Raw genomic sequence first — 22,869 nt, 5'->3', positions numbered from 1 at the left:
GTACGAGGCAATAGAGACTTTGCTGGGCCATCAGGTCCACCACGCAAGCGGCAGAGAGGCCCTCTAGGTGGTTTTTGATCCCACTTCTACCAACCAATCCTTAAAATGTGAAACCAAAGTGACTCTCTGTTTACAACGCACAGGTTAAGCAAAACGCTGTGTGGGCTCCGTCATTTCTGCAGGGTCAGTTTGTTTGGCATGTTCACATTATGCGTGGAAAAATGCTGATTTAATTGCTTACCTGAGCCAGTAAGTGCGCTGACAAAGCCTGGAAAATGGAGTTAAAATCCCAAAGATAACAGGTGATGTTTTTAAATGGCCTTGATCGTCACTTTGCCTTCAAAACATATTTCAACCATGTAGGTCACGGCATCTTACTTGCATTATGCTAAACACTTGCATAAACAAGTAAGGTGATATACAGTAATTGACATTTAGACTTTCATCTGTTTGCATTCTCAAATACGGGTGAAAACAGAATATTCCACAGACTTTAGATATCCTTACAGGGTGTGCTTGTGCTATACGTACTTTGCTAATAAAGAACTATGTCTCGATTCCATGTTTAAATCTCTTAATAAACTCTGATTGTGTCACTACTTAGGGATTCCTCCATAATGGCAAACAATTAGTGAGGTTGAAAAGAAGCTGCTTAGCTCTCCTTATCAAAGCTGGTGCAGCTCTACGGGCAGATAAAGGCCCCAAATAATCAAATAAGTGTCTTTTCTTTGTATTGGCCAGATGAAGTGCTTGCTGAATTTTTGACCCACATGCCACACCGCCTCAAGGGAAGTCTCTTGCTGATGTGAAGAGAAAAGCAAAGCAAAAACCTGAAGCGTTTATCGGCACCGAGCCGGATTAGAACTGCCTCGCCAAACAAATCTAGCAGTCATCCAAAAGATGGCTTTATGTGCAACCTGCTCAACCTAGCCATGATAAACATACATTACATGGAGAAAAGTTTATGCGCATATTTCATTTAGACAACGCATGCTCTTAAGTACACTTGCTGACTTAAAGCTTCTGAGCCCAAACATATACTCTTTAAAAGAAATACAGCCACATGTAAAGTGGACTGGAAAAATAAAGCCTTTCACTGCTTTCGACTAAACCGTTTCAATGGTGGCGACTTCTCATACAATATGCTTATTATTTCCCCCATACTTTTCAGCTCACCTTATTTAACTGATGGGGGCTTTTCATTTCTTACAATAGCAACGCTTGGAATTGGGTCAAGTACTCAGGGAGGGACGCATGGAAGACAATCTTATTTAAAGAAAAACATGCCCAGAAATGAAAATCTTTGAAGCTTTGCGAGAAACAGTAGTGAAAAAATAATAATAAAAAAAATAAAAATAAAAAAATAAAAAAAGTGTATTTAATGGTGAGAATATACGTTTTTCCACAACCACAGCACACAGAAAACTAAAACCACTAAATAGACATCACGAAATCAAAAAGTGGGGAAAGCTGGCAATCTGACTAAACTACAGAAGTAGGCATTCCATCAAAACTGATGGAAGGTCCGTCGAGAAACTTAGAATTGATGGACTAACCATTGCCTGATGTGGGTTTACGTTCGTCATTGTAATCAATCAAAATAGGTATTTTCTCTTATTGTAAATTCCTCATTAATACTAAGTTCATGCAAGCATTAGTTCAGTGCTCAGTTTGTTTAATTGACATTAAGCATGCTATTAGACAGCTAAGGGTCCTTCCGTGCACCATTTTAAGTCAGGCAAGTTACTGAACAGCTAAGGGTACTAAAAATGGGAAGTACTGAGTTCGTCGGTCGTGTGCAGCAGAATTCGCGGCATTTACGACCGTGCACACGTCAGCAAAACGGAATATCCATTTTGCTGACGCATGATGGAAACATTGACGAATGCCAATTTCACTGAGGAATGACAGATTGATGATTACAATTTGGTTCGACTCAAAACATTAACGGCCCGACTGTTGATGGTTGAGAGATGCTCAAAATTCATTGATGCGTCCACCTCTAGTAGTTTGTGTGGCCGAAACGGTCATTTGACATATTTTAAAAAAAAAAAAAAAAAAAAAAAAAAAAGGTTACACAGAAAATGGTCCAATATTCGTTTACAACTGCTTGCTGAAGAACCATCAATTAATGCGACGTTTTAGTTTAAGACCGGTGAACAATAATCTCATGATAGTTTCATTTAATAAAAATAGATTTTGGGAGTTGTTACGAGAGAGAAAAAAAAAAAAACACTAGTGTGTAGCTGGCAGACAGACAGCACCACATCTGTGTTTTAGGGTCTCTTTACGGCTTGTCTATAAGAGAATTTATTGCTGATCATCTTATGGCTCTATGGGGTCTTAAACAGGCTATCTTTCGGAACATTTACTCTTTTATGAGCTTATACTCTGCCTGGGGTTGTTGGGGAAAAGTCTGAAAAAGATTTCTGGTTTCACTGCATAGTTGGTCACCAGTGCCATCTTAGACCCAAACACCCGGAGGACATGAGACAATGAATAGATTGGCTTGTGGGGTTTTATCCTCAACATCACAGTACAGTCAATGATATTTAGGTTTGATGGCAAGAAAATGTCCTTCCACCTTATCAGTCTACAGCTAAATGAAGGACAATGAAGAAATCAACCTGTGATTCAGTCACCTGGATCCATTCCAGCTGCTTGATATAAATAAGGACAACAGCCAACAATCAAACAGAGTCCGGACCACACAAAAGCCTTTAAACCCAAGTCACATCATCGCAACATTTAGTTTGGGTTAGGATAAAGAATGAAAACTCACTTCAAGTCTGGGCAATGACAAGAATTATTAATTACACTTTATTAACAGTTTGGATCTAGAGCAAAAATACAAGGCCACACAAGCACTGAGGGGAAGTAGAAAAGGTATGTTGTGGAGGTGACAGATGTGAATACTTAATATCCTTCATAGAAGGAGTTTCACAACTTTTGGATAAGTTCCAACATAAGTACCAGTACTTGCAAAACCAAAAGAACAAAATATATTTGATAAACGGGGGATTCAAACTGGGAACATGATCCATCATCAGCTGCTGAGTCACTTTTGAAAGGAGGCGGTCAAACTAAATACATCATCTTCAGGTAAGTGACTGTGGGCAATCAAACTCTCAAATTAAGAGATGAACCAATGATAACCAAAAGGAGCTCAAACAGACTCCAGTTGCGTAATCTCCTGGAAATTGCTGAGTGTTCTTGGTTAGCAGATGTCTTCAGGAAGTGGGAGGCTGGAAAACCTTTGACGAGGCGAGCATAGCACGTACTTTTGCCATTAGATCCTAAACAGAGTAACAGAAACAAAACAAGGTTCAGTTCAGTGAGTATCTCCAGTAGCCTTGGCACGCTTAAAATGATGGCAAAATAATGATGTGTGCTTCTGGGGATGGCTTGGAACTTCTCACGCATCTTTCCACTTCAAAGTACCTGTTCTGCTTAAAACTGCTCTCCTCTATTGATGCTTTCACAATGCGGACTCATCATTAATCCATTTGATGCTGTCGCAACATTGGAAAATTTGAAGGTAGAAAAATAACCATTCATGCTAACGTGTTAGCTTACCCGCTTGCTGAGCCTTGGACGATGTACTATTGTACTCTGCAGTCTTCATTTTCCGGCAGTGGTTCATTTTCTTGCCACACACATATCTTTCCAATTTTAACCAACAGCTACATGTCGAGAAGAAAATGTAAATTTTGCTCCTCCCTTGTATTTTGTCTCTTTTCAATGGAAGATCCAGCAGTTTTTATTTTGTCATCAATACCAGAAGACGGCCATTTTCCCACTTGCTGTCGAATGATAGCATGACAGTTGCTCAGGCCTGAGCAACAAATCTCATCTTCAGTCGACAGCAAGTGACAAAAACCATGGAATGCCCAAAGATAAAGGTTGATAATCGAATACAGGGGCCATCATCTAATGATGTACAGTATCTATCTAGAAGAGTTTATACAGAGTTTTTCCACAGTTACAACTTGCCCACTGAGGGGAAGCACCAATCTGTTGTGGCCTGTGATGAAAATGAGTTTGACACTCCTAATGTAGGAGCTGTCTTGTCCACAGTCCACCAAGTTTGTATGTCCTTGGCGGTTCTGTTTTCTGGTGTCCCTTTGGCTCAGCACAGACTCTTTTCACAAGAAGCTAAGAGACCTTCTTCGGCACAAAGCTTTGCAGAAGCAAACTGGGCCTTTACCAGCATGGATGTAAAGGTCAGAAACACTCATATTACTCATATGTGAAGCACTTTACACCGTCAATGGGAGACATGTTTTTACAGCTGTTGTATGGCAAGGGAGCCCATTTCTTCTTTTGGAATGCACTTCCTGCCTTTTTTGAGGCACGCACAAACATAATGATGTCCCCAAACCCTTCTATAGATGGTTACCACGTCCACTGCAGTCAAAGACTGGCTTTAGTTTGCACTTTCATTTCCCTTCCTCCGGGGATGCGCTAGCTCACTTCCCGGGAGTGATTCATTCACACATGGACAAATATCCACCCCTGAGCTCAGCTGACAGAAGAGACAAATTAACAGCTGTAATCACAGAGGGGGTGGAATTGTCATATCACATCACTCAAAAGGCCATTTCATTTCATTTTTGCCCCCCAGTGACTGGAAATGTACACTAAACACACACTTGTCAGTGATGTCTCGGGCTGACATGGTGCCTGTGCAGCGCCTGTAGCCACACTTTCTTCCTCCCAGTGTGAGAGCTCGGTGTCGAGGGGTGCACGAGTCAGGCCACCAGCCACCGTTAGTCTGCCATAAAGAGCTGCTTGCAGGCTTTTATATTCTCATTCCTTATTCTGCCTTTGATTATCATTTCGCCTATGCCTGCAGCTAGCACCGCCTCGGCAGTCGTCTCATGTCACGCTTCAACCTTCTTAGCCAGTTCCTGGAAGATCTGATTTACATTTGCTTCAAGGAATTGCTTGGATTACCTATTGTTGACACAGTTTAAGACAATTATTGAGACCTATCAAGACGTTATTAAGATATAAAGCAGAGGTCACAAACGTGGTGCCTGAGGCACCAGGTAACCTCTGAAGACCACTTGAGTAGCTGGCGGCCTTGTTACAAAATAGCTCACCAGTAATGTCATAGTAATTTCCTCGGAATATTAAAAAGGTGATCATAGGAAAAATAAGCAGATTTATAGATATTCATCTGTTAAATTGTGAGGCGGCGTTAACATTATCAGTGTCTTCACAAGAATTTAAATCCTTAATTATTAATATCAAAACAAAACATTATTAAAGGTCATTTGAGCAAATCTGTTATTTCAAAAGTGTGTATCAAACTGGCGGTAGCGTTCACATTAATCGGTACCCAAGAAGTAGCCCTCAGTTTCAAAATAGTTGCTGACCCCTGATACAAGGGAGCCTAAGCCTTTTCGAGGGGCAAGGAAGCTGGTTCCTAAAACTTGAGCCAATTGCCAATATAAGGGAAAGATTAGGGATGGGTGAGTACCAAGTTGAAAACTCGTACTGATATCGGTCTGAAAAAAAGTGGTATCAAACATCTCTTGACAACAATGAATAATATAATTAAGTAAAATGTTCAAGGTGTGTTAAAATTGGCATTATAATTACTTTTCGTTGACGTTATAGGTACTGTAGAAAATTTATCAAGGGACATAATTAGCTCAGACTGTTTATATCACCTAGCCCTCTAATAAACAAACCGACACACATACAATAAAAGATGACTTGTGGGGACCCCGTAAACACTGCTTATCACCATGATTAAAAACTAACATAACCACCAATTTTGTCTGAAAGGCACAGGCTTAAGTTTTGCGTATCTCATGCCAATTTAGCGGAGAGCTAGTGTGAAACGGGTGAAAGAAGTGAGGTTTCTTTAGGGTATAGTTGCACTGTAACAACCGAGACTCACTTTGTGATAACGATACATAGTTTGTACACCAGCCCAGTTCCTTCTCAACTCATTAAAATCCTGTCAAAACAGCACCGCCTTAACAAAACACCCCCCCCCCCACACACACACACCCCCTTCACCAGCCTGGCCTTAAACCCAGCTATGTCAGGGATGAAAAATAATACTCTAAAAAGGGAAAAAAAATGTATATATAAAATTGATGAAGTACGATGCATGTAAGACAAAATGCTGCAGGATGGGTGCACAAACCTGCATATGAAACAAACTAACAGCCGAGAGGATGAGCAGAAGGGAAAGCAACGGCAAGCACGACAGCGACCAGGCAGGCAGGATGAGCGACTAGCAACAAGACTATTAGAAGGTGTTGAATTATTCAAGGTGTGTTTGTAAAACATCACAGGTGGGGGTTTAAGTTGTAATAAGTGGCTGTGACGACAATCACTCGGCAGAGAACAGCAGGAGTTAGGGAGCCGTGGTGTGATACAGGCAAGAGGAGCGGTGAGTTGGCGAAACAAACAAATGTGTTTTGCCTCCATCGGTTAGGCCTGAGATGTGTGTCTACGCAGTCATCACCCAAAACGGCGGCATAAACGCCCAACTAACCAGCTACCCTTTCCTCCCCAGCACACATTCCACTTTATAGCTTTCTACAATCATAAAATACATTTTTTCATTCAGGAACGATACGTGCGTGCGCATCCGATTATGGAAAGCAGCTTGATGAGCGTCATAAATTTGACACTGTAATGTTAAACAGGGCGGAGCGGAGCGAGTGTTGACCAAGGTCAGAGTATATTTGGGTGAGTGAGTGCACGATTACACTGACTAATGTGCTGTGCTTTCAGAGAAGGACTACAGTGAACATGACATCACACTACCCAGTGAGTCGACAGTTCCACAATTTAAAAGATGCCCGTTTCTCTTATGGCGCTTTTCCACCATACCGATTCCACACCGAAGCGGCAATTTTTGTAGCTACGCGAGCCGGTCGTGAATCGGAATATTTCATCCATGGTGATCGATATTAAATTGTAACTATGGTTCAATGTTGGCGCGACTGGCCACTCGGGAAATGTTATCTCAGATCCACACACAATGTGAGAATGAAAGATTGGAGTGGACGGTTCAAATGTTGCCGCCCCCTTCTCGCCGTGCGCCAGTTGTAATGGAAAACCGGCGGTTGGGGTCTGGTGAGGTTGCATGAGGTGTGGTGTGGCGTGGTACCCGGCCGTGAGGGAACGATGGAAAAGCGGCATTAGTGAGGTTTGAACCTCTTCGTTGTAGGGCTCTTAACTGTAATGTGCACCAAAAAACTTCCTGGATGATGTTTTCGTGTTTAAATTTTCTTTTCTAAAAATCTCTTTAGAAAGTGTAAGCATCACTCTTGTCACTATACCACTAAAAGCAATGCCCTTGATAAAACCATTCTATAGGTGACCAAGATTTATGTGAAGCTTCATTTTACTAGATGTAATCAAACCAAGAGAGAATCCTGTCCAAACTCTGTTCTGCTTTCTTTCCCAGCCGAGCTTCAACAAATTTGTAGAAAAAGACTTGATTGAACCAAACTGGATGTAAATTTGAAAAGAACTGCATATGGCATAATTAAGGTAAGAGCAAGGAGCACAATACCTGAGTAATTTTGGACTGTACAGCAGAAACTATGGAAGACGACAACACAGGCTCTTTCTCCTGAGAAGCACCCCTGCAGAGAGACAAGAGGACAAACTGTGTTCAACAAAAGCAAAAGGAGAGCGGGAAGGAAGAAAAAGACACCAATCGGGTTAACAGGACGAGTCATACAATATTCATGATATGTTCTCAAATGTTCAAAGCAATACAGGAATATGGAGCAGTCAAATGAGGAGAATAATAGTAGAAAGGGAAGTATCTACCTGCAGATCATCAAACACTCAGCAGCTATCACATCAATAGTGGTCAACATTTCTCAGAATATCGCCGCGAAAGCAGTAAAAGTGCAAATCATTGTTGAGTTTCAACATTTCAACGACCTGAATAGGAAAGTGTCGTTTCTGACAGTTTAAACTGATTAGACCAGTGGTTCTTAACCTGGGTTCGATAAAATCCCAGGCGTTCGGCGGAGGTCAAGACATACACCCGACTCAATTGATTCACGATGATATTCACCGCTTGGCCATCACTGACTGCAGATGATCACGCTACATTGCTTGGCCTATCTGTGCTGCAGGGAATTTGGTGAGCTCAGTAGTCGAGTTGTGGCTGTTGTGATGGGATGTCGTGTGACTATTTTATTATTGTAGTCCCTTCATACAAAATATGCTGAGCAAAAAAAAAAAAAAAAAGTGGCCAGATGAATATGTGCAAAATGAATTTAAATGTATAACGGAAGATATGGTGTTCCACAGGGTTCAATTCTTCAACTATGTGCTCACCTGGACTGGGCAAGGCTGGAGGCAGGGCTTGGTGATGGTGACAAAGCTCTATTGGGTGATATGTAAGGGGAACCAGAGGAACCTGCCGCCTTCTTGGTTCCCAAGGACATGGAGCTCTTCCTTTTTACAAGTGGAGACCTGCATGAAATAATTTTTTTAATATAGACACTACAGCAATAATTCATCTAGTAATACGGCTGGGTTTGTATATTCAGCACTGTTGCTTTCTAAATTAATGCTTGGAAAAACTGTCAGTTCCAGTTTGCATCAAAGTCTTGTTAGCATGTTGACAAAAGCACTGTACACGCGGTAATGTGTTGCAAACATGCACTAATAATAGCCATCTGTCAAACATTCCCATTATTTCAGTAAAACCTTGACAAAAAAAATTAAAAATTTAATATTGAACATCTGCTCATGACAGTGCTCCCGCTCTCCAGAAAACAGGAAGCTGTCTACCACTGTGCCAAGGGCATACATTCATAAATACTTCATATAAGGCACTCTCTCATTGGTTTGACATTTGTAGGTACTTGGGATGTTGTTGACAAGAGCCGATTGTTCTGTTTCCTGGCGAAACAGAGCTGAGGGCGTTGTACAAGTGAATTTATTCAGCTACACTTGTGATTGAAAGCTGCTTTAATTGATAAACAGACCATAACCCTTCCTTCATTAGAGCAGAAGGCAACACTAATTAGCAATGAGAAGCACATGCATCATTAAAAGATCAACGTAACCCTCCCAAGATCAATTGACTTGTTAGAATGGAAGTTTAGAGATAAGAAATCCATCTTGTCAAGTTGTAAATTGAGATGGTCCAGCCTGAAAACATTTGGACCAATGACTAATCTTTCCCTTTTTTACAGCACAGTTTCAACTGCAAAGGCAAGAATACCATAGCACAAGTTTAATCAGACCTGGCCTTTACTTTATGAATCAAGAAGGAGTGTTGTCTTTGTGGTAATTACACTACTCCCAATCTGCCTCTGTCACTGCTGCTATGATTTGACAGCAAACCAACAAACTGAAAGACATCATAAAATGACATTACCACGCCCGCATAGTTACAGTCACAAATCATCAGTGAAAATTACAAGTTATATAAGGTCATGTTAGCTGGACAAAGCAAATGTTAATTACGTATATGGCTCATGGCCCCATTTCCTTAGCTACAATCGCGAGCACTTTCTATTCCTCGTTTTATTCATGGTTTTAAACTGACAAACAATTGACCTTAACGTAAACCACGCCCGCATGACCTAGTATACCAATCAAGTCTGCGACAGCACGCGAGTTTTGCTACAGAAAAAGCAATCCAGCTCCCGGTGTTGCATTGCGTGATTATCCAAAGGAAGAAGAAGAAAAAAATTAATAAAAAAAAATCAAAAAAAAAAATCAATAAAATTTCTTAAAACTCTGTAGTCACAGCTTGTGTATGAGAGATAACCGTTATCCCGATCAACTACTCAGTGTTCTGCTGTAGTCACGGCTTGTGTAAGAGAGATAGCCGTTATCACGATCAACTGGAAGGAGGTGTCTGGTTTATTCCCTTCCCAACCAACTACGAGAAATGTCTGCACTGGATCAAACTTTGTGGAAGACCACACACACACAACCAGTTGAATCCTTCCAAAATGACCAGAAACTACGACGTCTGCCCAAAGGTAATGTTCTCCATTGTTGTAATATAAATTCATTCTTACTCTGCTTGACAGGAACAATGTCGAAAAAGTTTGGTTTTGCCGACACGGTCGGAGTGAGTGAGGCGACTGTCTTTTTATGACTTCTGCAGCAGACAGCGATGTGTATTTCCTTTGTTTTTAGGCAAAACTGCATGGTGAGGGTGTGAAGATACCCTTCACTGAAATATTTAAAGCCTCTCTGCTTGCTTCGAAGAGAAGTATCGGCGGCCTGAATATACCTGACCGAGAAATCACAAGGAACAACTTTGCCATTATTGTGAATGCACGTCAGCTTATCTCGACCAGTAAATGTCAGAGGGGGCTGCTCGTCACATTTAGTGGGCGGGGAGGGGCGTGCCACGGTAAGGTCAATTGACAGCAAGTACATTTTGACACACTGTCACCATGACAACCACCCGGAGGTGGACGCACACCAATGATGCAATGACTCTTCAATCAGAGCCTGCATTAGAACCTAAGAATCACTCGATGCAAATGTATGCTCCGCTAAAGTGTGAACATTAAGTATATTAATGATCTGTCTATTTTAAGTCACAGCGCAAACTGCTATGTTGATTCTGGGAGGTGGTCCTGTCCATTGAGAGCATAGTGACTCAAATGCCATTTTTCCACAGCACAGTACTGACTCAGCTCTATTTGCCTCATTTTGGGGTGGTTGATTTCCTCTTTACAAAACATACTGCACTTAAGCACCAGTTGGAAAAGGCACAGCACGCTAACAATAACAATACATATACAAGGAGTTTTTGTTTGAAAATGGCATGTACAGTTTCAAAACCAAAAACAGATTGAGGGAAATCATTTCATTTAATTCATTTAACACAAAGTATCTGTTCCAATGGTCTATAGATGGTCATAGATGTTTTGTATGGAAGGCCTGTTTGTACTCTTTGGTGGTGGTGTTGTTGTATGGTAGTTTGCTGATCTGATTGGCCTGTAATCGATGTGCCAAACATAATCTTTGTACAATTTCCCTTCCAAGATTCTAATACAGATTGCCTGCCTTTCCCAAACAGTTTTTGTTTCTTCTTTCCCCAGACTGGAGAGTAAAAGAACCAAAAGAAACTTTACTGCAGCTTGTCAGGTTAAAATAACCCCCCATGGCTGCCAGTTGTTTCCGGCAGGGAATGATAGGACACATCTTTGCTGCGCCTGATGAAAGTCACAACGGAAAGTTGTGCTTATTTTACAGCTGCCAAGCAGTGAAAGAAGTGTATCAATGTCTTTAAACGGGACACCCAAGGCTACGTTTGTACAATTGATTGCTTCTATCGATTTACTGTTGATTTTAGCATGAAGCTAGATTCCCCTTTGAATTAATTTGATGCGACTGTTACAAAGGCAAGGCAATGGGTACATCAGTGCAGTCTCTGCACAGTGTTTAATTACATTCACTCGAGGTGTCTAACACAGTCAGTCAGTTTATCCAACCAAGGTTTACTCGTGAGTAAACAAGTAGCAAAGCATTACTTTCAACGTTACAGCTAGTCTACAATTGTCTTGAAGGGACTACAAGGGTTTCGTCCAGTGAAAATGTGTAAATGACTTGTTAGAACTGGGGGTCTTTCCAGCCAATGGAAGCAGCACCTTATTCCCTGTCAATGCAAGGGAGGTTCACCATCTATATGGCAAAAGAACCGACTCACTGTAGTCCAGGCATGTGTTCATCATGCACAAAATATGTTTATAAGGAACTGCAAGATTATCTCTATCACAGGATGAGAATACTTTTTTACTTGTATGCTATAATGTAAACAACAACATGAAACCACCAACATTTTGTTTTTAACAATATTCCATCATGAACATGTTGGTGGAGTCAAACTATCAACGTAGCGGCATTGGCGTGCCGTGTGCATGCTCGTTATTGAGCTGAGGGCCTTTCTTTGGGCAGAGATACCACGGGAGGGTGAAGAGAAGCTACATTCAAATCTTGTTAGGAGCTTCAAGAATACAAAGTCCATCTTAAGTAAAAATAAATGAATAAAAATAATTTCATTAAAATTCAAGTAAAATGTTTCAAATGTGAAATTTTAAGTTAAAAAATAAAAATAATTTTGTTATTGATGGAAAAACTTTTCAAATGTGAAATTCAAACAGTATTAAGAATATCCAAAATCAATTCAAAGTCTAAAAGTCTAAAGTCTTAAACTCATCGTCTAACATCCATCCATACATTAACCGACAGCCAAGGTAAATTATCTGTATACTATACACATTTATTGTACATACTCAAAACAAGTGATTCTTCATCACATTATAAGAGATGGTATGTTTTATTTTATGTACAATTTGATGAACATGTTTCCCCACCTCAGAGCAAATTAGTCTTAAACTCTGTTGTTAAAGAAATTAACACTTTTCAAACCCAATAAGTCACTTTCTAAAATTCTGAAAAGTAATGCTGAAATTCCAGCACTGGATATATAGAGCCCCATCTAATAAATTATTCAGTAAGTGTACATTAGACAGTAACATCACCTGGATGTAGAATGCTCCCTGGGCTGGCTGGAGCTGCTGCTGTGATGATGGGACTGGCGAGCCTTGACACCACGACTTCGTTCTGGTGATGGACCATCCCGCCCCCTTCTACTCGGGGAGCGTGAGCGGGATCTTGTCAAACACACAAAGACAGTGTAAGACAGAGCACAGGAGACACTCTGGACTGAAAAATACACCCAAAGGGTGGCAAGAAAGAGGCTATGAGCAAGTAAGAAACCAAATATATAGTATATTTACAAAAAGTTAGTCATTTGCTTTAAGAACCTGATGGTATATAATAAAGAGGCAATGCTAAGACAGAAAAAGTAAACAGCATATTCCCTTAAATCATGGCCATTCATCTAATGGACACGGTGTGGCCCTATTAGTTGTGTGTGTCATTAAGACCAAAGCTTTACTCAGCCTCAGGGATTGGGGGGAAAAAAAAGTGGTCACAATTATCTCAGTTCAAAGTGGCTACTCGTCACACACAAGAATTAGGGAGTCAACTGCTGAGGCCATTTGAACTTTGCTACAAACCAAAACCGCAGGACCTGCTGCTGATGTCTGTTCAGTGGAGACGGCATCTTTCCAATGATTAGCATTGTAGTAGATGTTTATGTACCGCAGTATGTTCTGCAGTCAGGTTCTGTTCTTGCCATTTCTCCGCATTTTTCCATAACAGTGCCTTTCATTTTGTTGTAAAAACGACTTTTAATTGCTTAGTTGGGTCTCTGGAGTGCCCGCCCATCAAGTGTGAAATTACACAGCCAAGTGCCTATTTGTGTCTGGAAGCATACGGGGGATGTGTCCACGGCAAGCAGATCCTCAAACTAACTGACAAGTGTAATTTGGCGGCTTGGTGATGAAGCGAAAAACAATCGATGCCTTTATGGGCCGCCTTGAGTGCTCTTTACACTATCATTTTTACCTGAGAAAAATTCTGCTTTGGTAGTCAAGGTAACAAATCTGTTCTTGCCCATTGTTGTACCCTGCGGTGAAGGTGTGGGGTATGTGGCTTACTTGAATGAGAAGTCCTTGAAACTGTTTTATTTCAAAAGGACAATTTAAAAAAAAAAAAAAAAAAAAAAAAAAAAAAAGGTTTGATTATGGGCGTTTTTTTTCCTTGTCAACTCCTTCAGCCTCTTCAAACAAAATTAGTTCTGATTCGTTGCCATTTCTGGCAGACATTATAGTCTCATTTTTATTCACTGATGGGAAAAGTCCATCTATTTAGTCAACGGTTTAGTCCTTGAAAATGCATTTTTATTAAGTTATCGTTTGAATTAAGTGTGATGAATATTTTTGGCAACAAATTTAACATTGGTGGTGGTGAAACTTATATGGAGTGATTTGACTTTAGACAAATATGTACACAGAAAGTAGATGAAGGCCAAATCCAATGGTCTTTCACTTTCCGGGAAATATGAATAACGATCAAGTAAAATAAAAATAAATGAATTGCATGCATAACGGCAGAATTTTAATGGCGCTCACCGTGACCTGTGTGATCTCCGACGTGGCCTTGATGTGGATCTCGACCGTGACCTCCTTTTCTGTTTTTTCTTCCTTTTGTCTTTTTCCCTTTCCTTGTCCCTATTTCTGTCTCTCTCACGATCTCGATCTCGATCTCTGCGTCTCTCCCGATCACTGTCTCGGTATCGGCCTTTTTTGGAGTCTCTGCCTGTGGCTCGGGATGTAGAGTAGTGTGACGAGGACGGTGCCTCCCTGCTGCGTCGGCTTCCTCGACTCTCCGTGTGAGACCTTTCATCCTGAAGATACGCAGGTGTTGCAGAGGACGTTTGCGACAGCGGTACATCAGACAGAACAGAAAGCGCCTCTTGCATCTACAAGGACAACGAGAGCATGTAAATTCAGTAAGGGAGCGCTCTTTTGAGTCACAATTGCATTGAGTTCTTGCTGTAATTATTCAAAAGACGCAAAATGACTTCATTGATTGAATTCAACAGTCTCTTTGTCAATTTGATGTTTGGCAGAGGAAAGGAATTCCCAGATGCCTTATTTCTCTGTATACAATCAATAACAGGGCCATCCATTTAGCGAGATGCAAGAGATTAGCGTAAATGGCAGACTGGGTAAAAAGAGTGTCCGTACACTGTCTATAAGCCCCTTTACACGGTGGGGACAGAGTCATAGTCATCCACTGTAATGTAACATGTACAAAAGCAGTTCTGTATAAGTGGGACAGGCAGGATAACTGGCCAGCTTGGTGTAGCGAGTGGTATTAGAGGATTATCTCAAGTCACATGCATGTGTTAGTTATGGTTTTACGAAGCCTATTCAAACAAAATGCATGCCATACATAAAGCTATAATCAGTCATGATCCAGGGTGTCTTGGGCTTAGTGGTTTTTAATGTTTTGGGAATTGTATTTATTCAATTAAACTGTTCTTTATTCAGACTGGAAATATTATATAATATTCTAGAAGAAGAATTGGGTGCACCAGTTTGAATATGTTTTAGATTTTGTTCCTTCAGAGTCTGCATAATACATACAGGCTTGAATATACACATATATTCGCCTAAATATTTTTGTGATCTTGAAGTTTCCAGGATGTCCTAACTTGGCAGGGATAAGCTCTCTAAACTTCCGTGCTCATGCTTGACCGCAGAACTACTTGAGTCTTTTGGAGCTGTTTGTAACCCAGTGCAGATTCTAGCATGTCCATGATGAGTTCATGTCAACTTCTCACCAGATCTGTATCAGTACGAGCCAAGGGAAGAATAGCTAACATCTCCTGTTGTTTTCATTCGAGCTGTCAGAGCCAAAGATTGAGCCCTTTGCAGCATTACAAATGGAGCAAGGATATCAAATGATCTGGTTAAGCCAAATGTATAACTAAGTTTCCTATGCAAAACTGGTATTCTTCGGATTGAAAACCATTGTTTACAGAACAATTTAATGGAGTTGCCTGCCTAAGCTGAAGAGTGCCTCTAATTACTCCAAGTACCGCCCCTTCTGTTCACATTAGTGTGGACGGTTGTGGATGGATGCTGAAAAGATGGCCTCAGTCTATCAGTGGATTAAACATGACCCTAAATCTTGCAAGGTCAAATTTAATCTTTCAGGGTTAAGGCTTTCCATCCCATTTCAGAAGTGCAATCTGAGGGGCACTACTACTTCTACTACTGCTTTACATTTTCAATTTAATTTCATGCTGATCTAAACATATTCACGCAGATTAAGTACTTCCCCAGAGAAGGGACTAAAACTTGGAGAAACTTCCGATTGAGGTTAACGCTTCATTTTTGCTACGATTGTAGCACAAACCACACACCGTTCAATCAGTTGGAATGATTGAACAAAAACAAAGTTTATTTAAAACACAATTGGATTTTAGTGCTTGGACGCAGCCATGATGAGAAACAGGTAGCGAGCAGCTCAAAGCGTACGATACTGTAAATTCAACTTTGTACCGGTTACAGTCAGCTTTGGTAAATTTATCTACTCCTTGAGTCAATCACACTCTCTCAATCCCTACCATTCCCAATCTGGTAAAATACTACAGTACAGTGGAAAAGGAGAAGAACATTAAACAATGGCACGGGAGTGATGAAGGACAACAGAAGGATGACGAAGACAGCAGATGAAAGCAGCAGGCAAATGAGATAAAGGGGCAACGTCTGCAAAGTGGAGTGCTGGGTGCATAGGACAATCAATAGCTATTTAAAAAACAGTCAAGAAAGTCGGGAGAGGAATATTTATCACACCTTTCTGTTGGCGCGTTATCGGGAGTCAGTGCTCAGGCAGAGATAATGAAATGACGGGAAGCAAGGTTTGTTTAAAATTAGGTCTGACTTATGGGAAGCTTATCCCAACACTAGGCTGAAAAAATGTAGTGTCTCACCTGCTTGGGCAAGATATACTTGGGTTGGAACACTAGCAAGAGGAACAATAAATAATGAATGTTTATGGTAGGTATATTATTAGAGATTAGGAGTGTCACAGTGGTTCTCTTACCACTTAAAATGTGCATTGATTGATTATTTATAGACTATTAGCCTCAAGAGCATATGAAAACATTTTAGCTTCATGTAAAATACAATTCACATATAGATTCACAAATTCTCAATGACACAATCTTTAACTTTCTTAGCTGTAACATTTACTATTAATGTTAATTTAATCGCTTTATTCCAATTCATTTCAGTTGGCATTTAGCTCACATTCAACTGTCCCTTGAGAGAAGTTGGTAGATAAATGACACGTATCTTTCTACAAAATATAAAGGGCAAAACAAGCTTGGCAACACTAAGAACTGACAAATATGGTCTTGAAATAAAAACTGTTTTACAGATTCACAAAACGGGAAGGTGACAATAACTGCAATTGTTGTACAAACTACAGTATGGTACAACACATGGGAGAAAATGGTAAAGAATCCAAAGAACTCAAAAGCTGAAAAAAAAAATAGACATTGGTTTCAAACCCAACTATATTGTTCTTTGAAAAACAGCAATCCAAGTGGTCATAGGGAAAGCCTAACCTTGCTCTCGCAAGATGAATTCTCGCGGTATTTGTGAGTTCACAAACTCCGGAGAATACGTCTTGTACCGCTCCCGCAGATAAATGCCGTTCCCAAACCACTGGTGGTTCGGACCAATCACAGAGCGACATTGTGTTTGGGGACAGGATATGCAACTGTGACGAAACCAGGAAGCCAGCGCTGACGCCGGGTCTAACAAACAAACCCAACATGGACGAATGGATGCTACAATTAATTCAGTTCTCACAGAATTATTCACTGTTTCCTTGTTGAATGTTGAACAGCGAGAAGCGCTTTGTGCATTTCTAGCTGGTAAAATGTTCGTGCTTTTCCCCTCTTCGACAAGAACGATGAACGGACACAAACTCATTTTCATCTGTGGCCTTGATTGGTTAAAACAAATGTGTAGAATGCCGCATCGTCCAATCTGTTCAAATGATTGTACAGAATGTCCCACCTTTTCCCGACAAAATTACTGTGGAGCGATACCAGATGGATATTACATATATACTATTGCCAGGTCAGGGAAAGCCATTGGAAATCCGAAAATAATTTAGTTCATCATAAAGTCACCCAATGTTGCTACAGTTTGCTTGGTGTTGTTGAAGAATCGTTTACCTGTTTGCAACCTTAAACGCTTTCAGTTAAATACATTTTTAATTTCTGCAGGATTTTGCAGGAAAAATAGATGCCGTCCTCCAGTCACTATGGGTTCTACTATTTAATGATGATTTATTAAACTTACACGGAGCGAAGATAGCTAATACTGTAAGCTTCATGAAGGCTGAATGAAGTACTGCACAGTAAATATCAACCACAAGTTTAGACTGCTTTTGGCACTGACAGATGAAGCAAAAAAAAAAAAAAAAAAAAAAGGGGGGGGGGGGGGCAAATGATTGCTTAGTTTGTTCCACACTGTCTAATTTGGCAGACAAGACTTATTAAAATTGGCTAACGTATATAAGAACCTACAAAAGAAGACTGCCTCTGTGCCTCTAATTCAACTCATCTATTCATCATTCAAGTTTGTGATATAGTTGGGATACAAATTAGAAAACAGTTTACCCAGTTAACCTACTACCGGTACTATTATGTTTCAGTGTCATGCACAAAGTTCAGCCTCGAGACCACAAGGTCCTTGTACAAATACGATTAACAGATGGAGCGATTCTGCGGGTATCTTCCATAAAGCCAGAACAGCATTTGCCACATCAAGTCTGCGCAGCAGTGTACTCCAAAGGTGTTTGATCGGTTGAAGATCACGACTCTTGTTTCTGCGAGTCAAGTGCTTGCACACCATACTCATTCAAATCGTCTTGTTGCAACTGAAAAAGGCCTTCCCCAATTTGATCTCAGCAAGTTGGAAACAGACTTCTTCCACAAGCCTCACTATGGAGACAAAATAAGGTTCAAATTGTGAAACTAAGGTGTGGTTAATCTACCTGATTACTTTATGAGTTTTGAAACACTGTTGTAGCTAAAATTTCACACATAGTAAATACATTTTCACAGTGACTAAGAGGATTGTTTTTATGCCTGCTTTGATGGTCACAGCAGAAGTCACTGAACATCTGGAGAGTTGCAACAGAAATGGCACCATAGTGACAGAAGTGCCCACACACACCTGGCCTACAAGGCAGCAAGCCAGCTTTACACACATGCAAACCAGTGGACTCACACCAGGAACTGTCATCCATCAAATAAGACAATTTGCACATCAAAAGGCTGCCACTAATTGCATTTACTGTGGTCGGGATTTTCACAGTTTGACTGCTTTTAAATTTCAGAACAATTTCAGCACTCCTATGAAACTTTACAAATAAGAACAGAGTGACCTACTAATTCGGCACCATTATAAATATGGAATGTACACTACCTTCAAAAGCATACCACAATTTAAAAATGTTACTCGTTTGGTTCCACCTAGTTTGTTTCATTGTTCCTAGTATACGATTGACTGAGCTGAGCTGGTTCGCTTAATAAAATTAATGAATGCACATAAATTTTTGGGGGGGCTATTAATAAATCACATGAACTACACTCACTTCCAAATCATTTTGGACCAGCTTTTTACTTCGGCATAAAAACAGGATCTGCCCACAAGGTACTATTGATCCAAACAAAACAACTGGGGCTTTCTGAACAACTAAACACATAAAATTGATTGGAAGGTAGTTAAGCATAATAATCTCTTTTTTGTTGTTGTTGTCTAATTTTGCATTAAGAACTTCAGACAGTTTAGAGTGGAAGCATGACTGTGAAAAAGTAATCTTAGTACCTAGTCAGAGATACTCAAAGTCACTTTTTGGCTATTTTCACTTTAAACACACCTATTCAACAAATACTAATTGAATAAAAATGTTATATAATTAATTGACATGGTTTGGGAGATTGCAAGCTGGGAGTCCCACATCCAGTTGTGCGAGGCATTAACATGGAGCCCCAAACTGTCACCACAGCTGCTTGTTTCAAATGTTAAGTGGCAAGCACAAGGTATGCCTGTCATACCCAATTATATCTGCTGAATTTTGCAGATACAAACATACTAATTGAAGCAAAGTGTCAATCCTCAACTGAAGTGTTTGTTAAAAGTAGCTAAAACCACAGTGCCGCCTGAATTCCTGAAAGGGCAGTTTCCAAACTTTCCATGCCATGAAGGTACATCAGCTGTAGCGCTCACTGAGGTTGTGTGCTGAGTCAGTTTCCAAATACAGCACACTAATGACTGTCCCAGCCTCTCAACCACTACTGTTGATCTCAGATACTGCTAACACTTTGCTCACATCATGGTTCTGTACTTTGTTCAATCACAAATCCATGAAAACACAACAGATGGCAATAAAACCAAGGTGTTAATGAATATAGCGTAACTCAACTTTCTCCACATGGTTTGTGTCACATTCTCACAAAAATTAGCAATATCACAGGAAACCACATACCCGATAAACAGGCACTTCATGTTACTGTCCTCTGGGCATAAGTGCAGCCATAAACACAATGACAAAGTGACGTCTTGTTTTCCAGCTGTTTGGCCTGCTGCTGTACAGTGCTGTCTGCTATTTAGTAAGGGTGTCACGATTTCGATTTTCTATCGAAATCGATCGAAATTACGTCACGATTTCGAGCATCGAAATAGAAGAGAGGACACTCGATTCGATGCCACATGATCGCGCGCGCACGGTCCCGCGAGATACGTTGGGAAGTGGGCGGCGACGGAGCTGCCGGACCGCAGCTGTGCGGAGCCGGTGTGGATTGACAAAAAAATTGACCCGTCCGGAGCACGCAGTCAAGACGCACCGCACCGCAACCGCAGTCAGTGAAAACCCGGGGTTAGCTGACTTCTCCTGCAGTCATGATGGCAAGCGCGGACAGACACAGCAATGGTGCTTCAAGCCGCTCCCGCTTCTCTCGTCACCAGTTTGGAAACATTTTGCGTTCCCGGTGAGTTATGTCGACAACGTTCACGTTGTCGATAAAAAGACCACAGTTTGCAAGATATGCTATGTGCGCGTACTGTACTCGGCCACGGGAAACACGACAAACATGACGGGACATTTACGCAGGCATCACAAAGATTTAGATTTATCAAATTCAACTAGAAGTGGGAAAACAACGGTCCAACCAACTATTTCATCCTCATTTACAGTGAAACTTCCACACACTTCAGCTCGCGCGAAAGCTATAACTAACGCCATAGGTCTATTTATAGCAGCAGACCTGCAGCCTTATTCGGCTGTGGAAAACGCTGGATTCAAACATTTAATTAGTGTACTTGAACCACGCTACAGTATGCCCAGCAACTGTAAATGTTGGGATATAGTTTGTTCAGGCTGTATTTGTTCCATGACTTTGGATACAATATATTTTTTGTTGTTGTTGCACATTATTTTAAGAGGAACGCACAGCACACTGTTGTAACCAAAAAACAGTCAATAGATGGCAGGCACCCACTGTGACTTTTTGTTTTTGTTTTTTTATTTTTTATTTTACACTTCAGTAAGAACAAGACGGTTAACTTTATATTGTAAATAAATTCTTTGAATTTGATCATTCCTGCCTAATGTCAATTATCATATATTACATAAATGTACACAAAAATAATATGGAAGCCGATCTTTTGAAATAAGATTTACTGTACAATGAATAGAACCAATGATCATAGACTAGCCTTAGCCTACAGAAGCATATGCCTCTGTGTTATAAAGTGGGGGAGCGGAGAAAAAAAAAAAAAATCGAAAAAAAAATCGAATCGTGACCCCAAAATCGAAATTTAAATCGAATCGTGGAGTTGGCGAATCGTGACACCCCTACTATTTAGGTCTGTGATGTTGAGTGTTTAACAGTGTTGATTTGGAGGTACAGTCCAGAGGTGTCCTAAGACTATTGAACCATTCTTTCTACACAAATTGAATCATACCATCAACATTAGGGTTGTATCATAAGAATATTTGGGCTTTGTCAGCACCATATCCAAATGATTCTTGCATATCTTCACTCACAGAGACAATTTTTTTTTTCCTTCGAATTTTTTAATGTGGACAATGGGTGTATTTGACTTCTTCAGACTGTAACAAACATATGCCTTTTTTTTTTGTTTAAAAACATTCAAATTCTAGAGCTGATGACTTGAAAATTATGCCAAGTTCCATTACATATACTATTTTTAAAACCGGTATTCAGAGAAAAACACCATTTGCATAACAGTGTATTTGACATGTGAAAGAAATGTATGGCGGCCCAGGAGCTCTGCGGAATAACCCCCCAGACGTGTATCTCTGTGAGAACAAAGAGGCATTATGTGAGAAGATGGACTAGCACCGGTTCATTCAGGTGCCAACAATTTGTTCCTTTAAGAATTGCTTAGCCATGATTTCAGGAAGGGTGAGTAGGTTAATGGTCCAGTTAAATTATGTACGAACATGAACACAATGACAATTACAGAAGCTCCTTTATCAAACATTTATCTACCTCAAGCTGTGTGGATAAGTCTAGTTCCGCTCTCTTGGCCTCATGTAGAGTTTGGAGAAATAGCGCTGCCTTCCTCTTCCTCTCCGCCTGTAGCTGTTTCTCTTTGGACTCTTTGCAAGCCTGCGCCAGCTTTTCTCTGGCTGCAGCTGCTAGACGATCCTCCAGTTTCTGTTTGGCTGAGATGAAAGGGTGAAAACAGCAAAGAGACGGTTAACATTTTCACAATACTGTTTTTTCTCTCCACTGTAAAAAAAAAAAAAAAGTTTCTGTTAAATGTTGGTGAGGGAGGACATAAGACACTTTTAATGCAACCTTGCCATACCGAGATGGAATGATAAATAATGGACAAGAGGAGGATAGTTAGCTGTGCTGACAAAGTAGGTAAAAGCTTGGAAAACACACAAATAAGTAACTGCGAAAATAAGAAAAAGGAAAAGAATAAGATTTATTTTCCATACCAAAACAAAAGTTGATGTTTTGGTTTGATCTTTCCTGCTCTTAATGATAAGAAACACCCTGTTGTGGTGTCAGATAATATGGAGCGATTTGAGATGGCGTATAAAACGAAGAAGTAGGCATGTGGGAAGAGGCGCGGAGAAATCTGCATGACAATGGGGGTGGAATAAATTCACAGCCCCGAGAGCTGAGAAAAGGAGACAGGGCGACAGAAACGGGTAGAAGACTATGTGAACAAGCTCAGAACGGCGAAAATGAGACAAGACAGAAAGGGATAGAGAAAGCCCATGTGGAAAAACGAGCGCAAGTTATAAAACTTTAAGGGTTGGCTTATCAAAAGAAGCAAATGGGCAAGTGGATCAAAAAAACAGACAGATAATCCTGTTGTACTCAGTAATACTTGCAATGTAGCTTTGTAGGTGATA

General features: G+C 40.5%; 1 protein-coding gene across 3 annotated transcripts in view; it reads right to left on the bottom strand.

Annotated features, from left to right (window-relative positions):
• Window positions 1-2,797: 2,797 nt before the first annotated feature.
• The window catches only part of sfswap (splicing factor SWAP), a 42,810-nt gene continuing 22,738 nt past the window's right edge, over window positions 2,798-22,869 (bottom strand). For 2 of the 3 annotated variants that reach the window (XM_077497264.1, XM_077497263.1), the window contains exons 14-19: window positions 21,989-22,164; window positions 14,010-14,359; window positions 12,513-12,644; window positions 8,329-8,466; window positions 7,547-7,619; window positions 2,798-3,296 (exon numbers count right to left, since the gene is read on the bottom strand). In XM_077497264.1, coding sequence (XP_077353390.1) covers window positions 3,231-3,296; window positions 7,547-7,619; window positions 8,329-8,466; window positions 12,513-12,644; window positions 14,010-14,359; window positions 21,989-22,164 — 935 coding nt within the window. In that variant the 3' untranslated portion in view covers window positions 2,798-3,230. The remainder of the gene's footprint in view (window positions 3,297-7,546; window positions 7,620-8,328; window positions 8,467-12,512; window positions 12,645-14,009; window positions 14,360-21,988; window positions 22,165-22,869) is intronic. The other variant, XM_077497265.1, reaches the window with a different exon arrangement.

This window comes from Festucalex cinctus, chromosome 15 (assembly GCF_051991245.1).
Source record: "Festucalex cinctus isolate MCC-2025b chromosome 15, RoL_Fcin_1.0, whole genome shotgun sequence".
Lineage (NCBI taxonomy): Eukaryota > Metazoa > Chordata > Actinopteri > Syngnathiformes > Syngnathidae > Festucalex > Festucalex cinctus.
The sequence above is the reverse complement of the archived record's forward strand: the minus strand, read 5'-3'. Positions and strand labels throughout refer to the sequence as shown.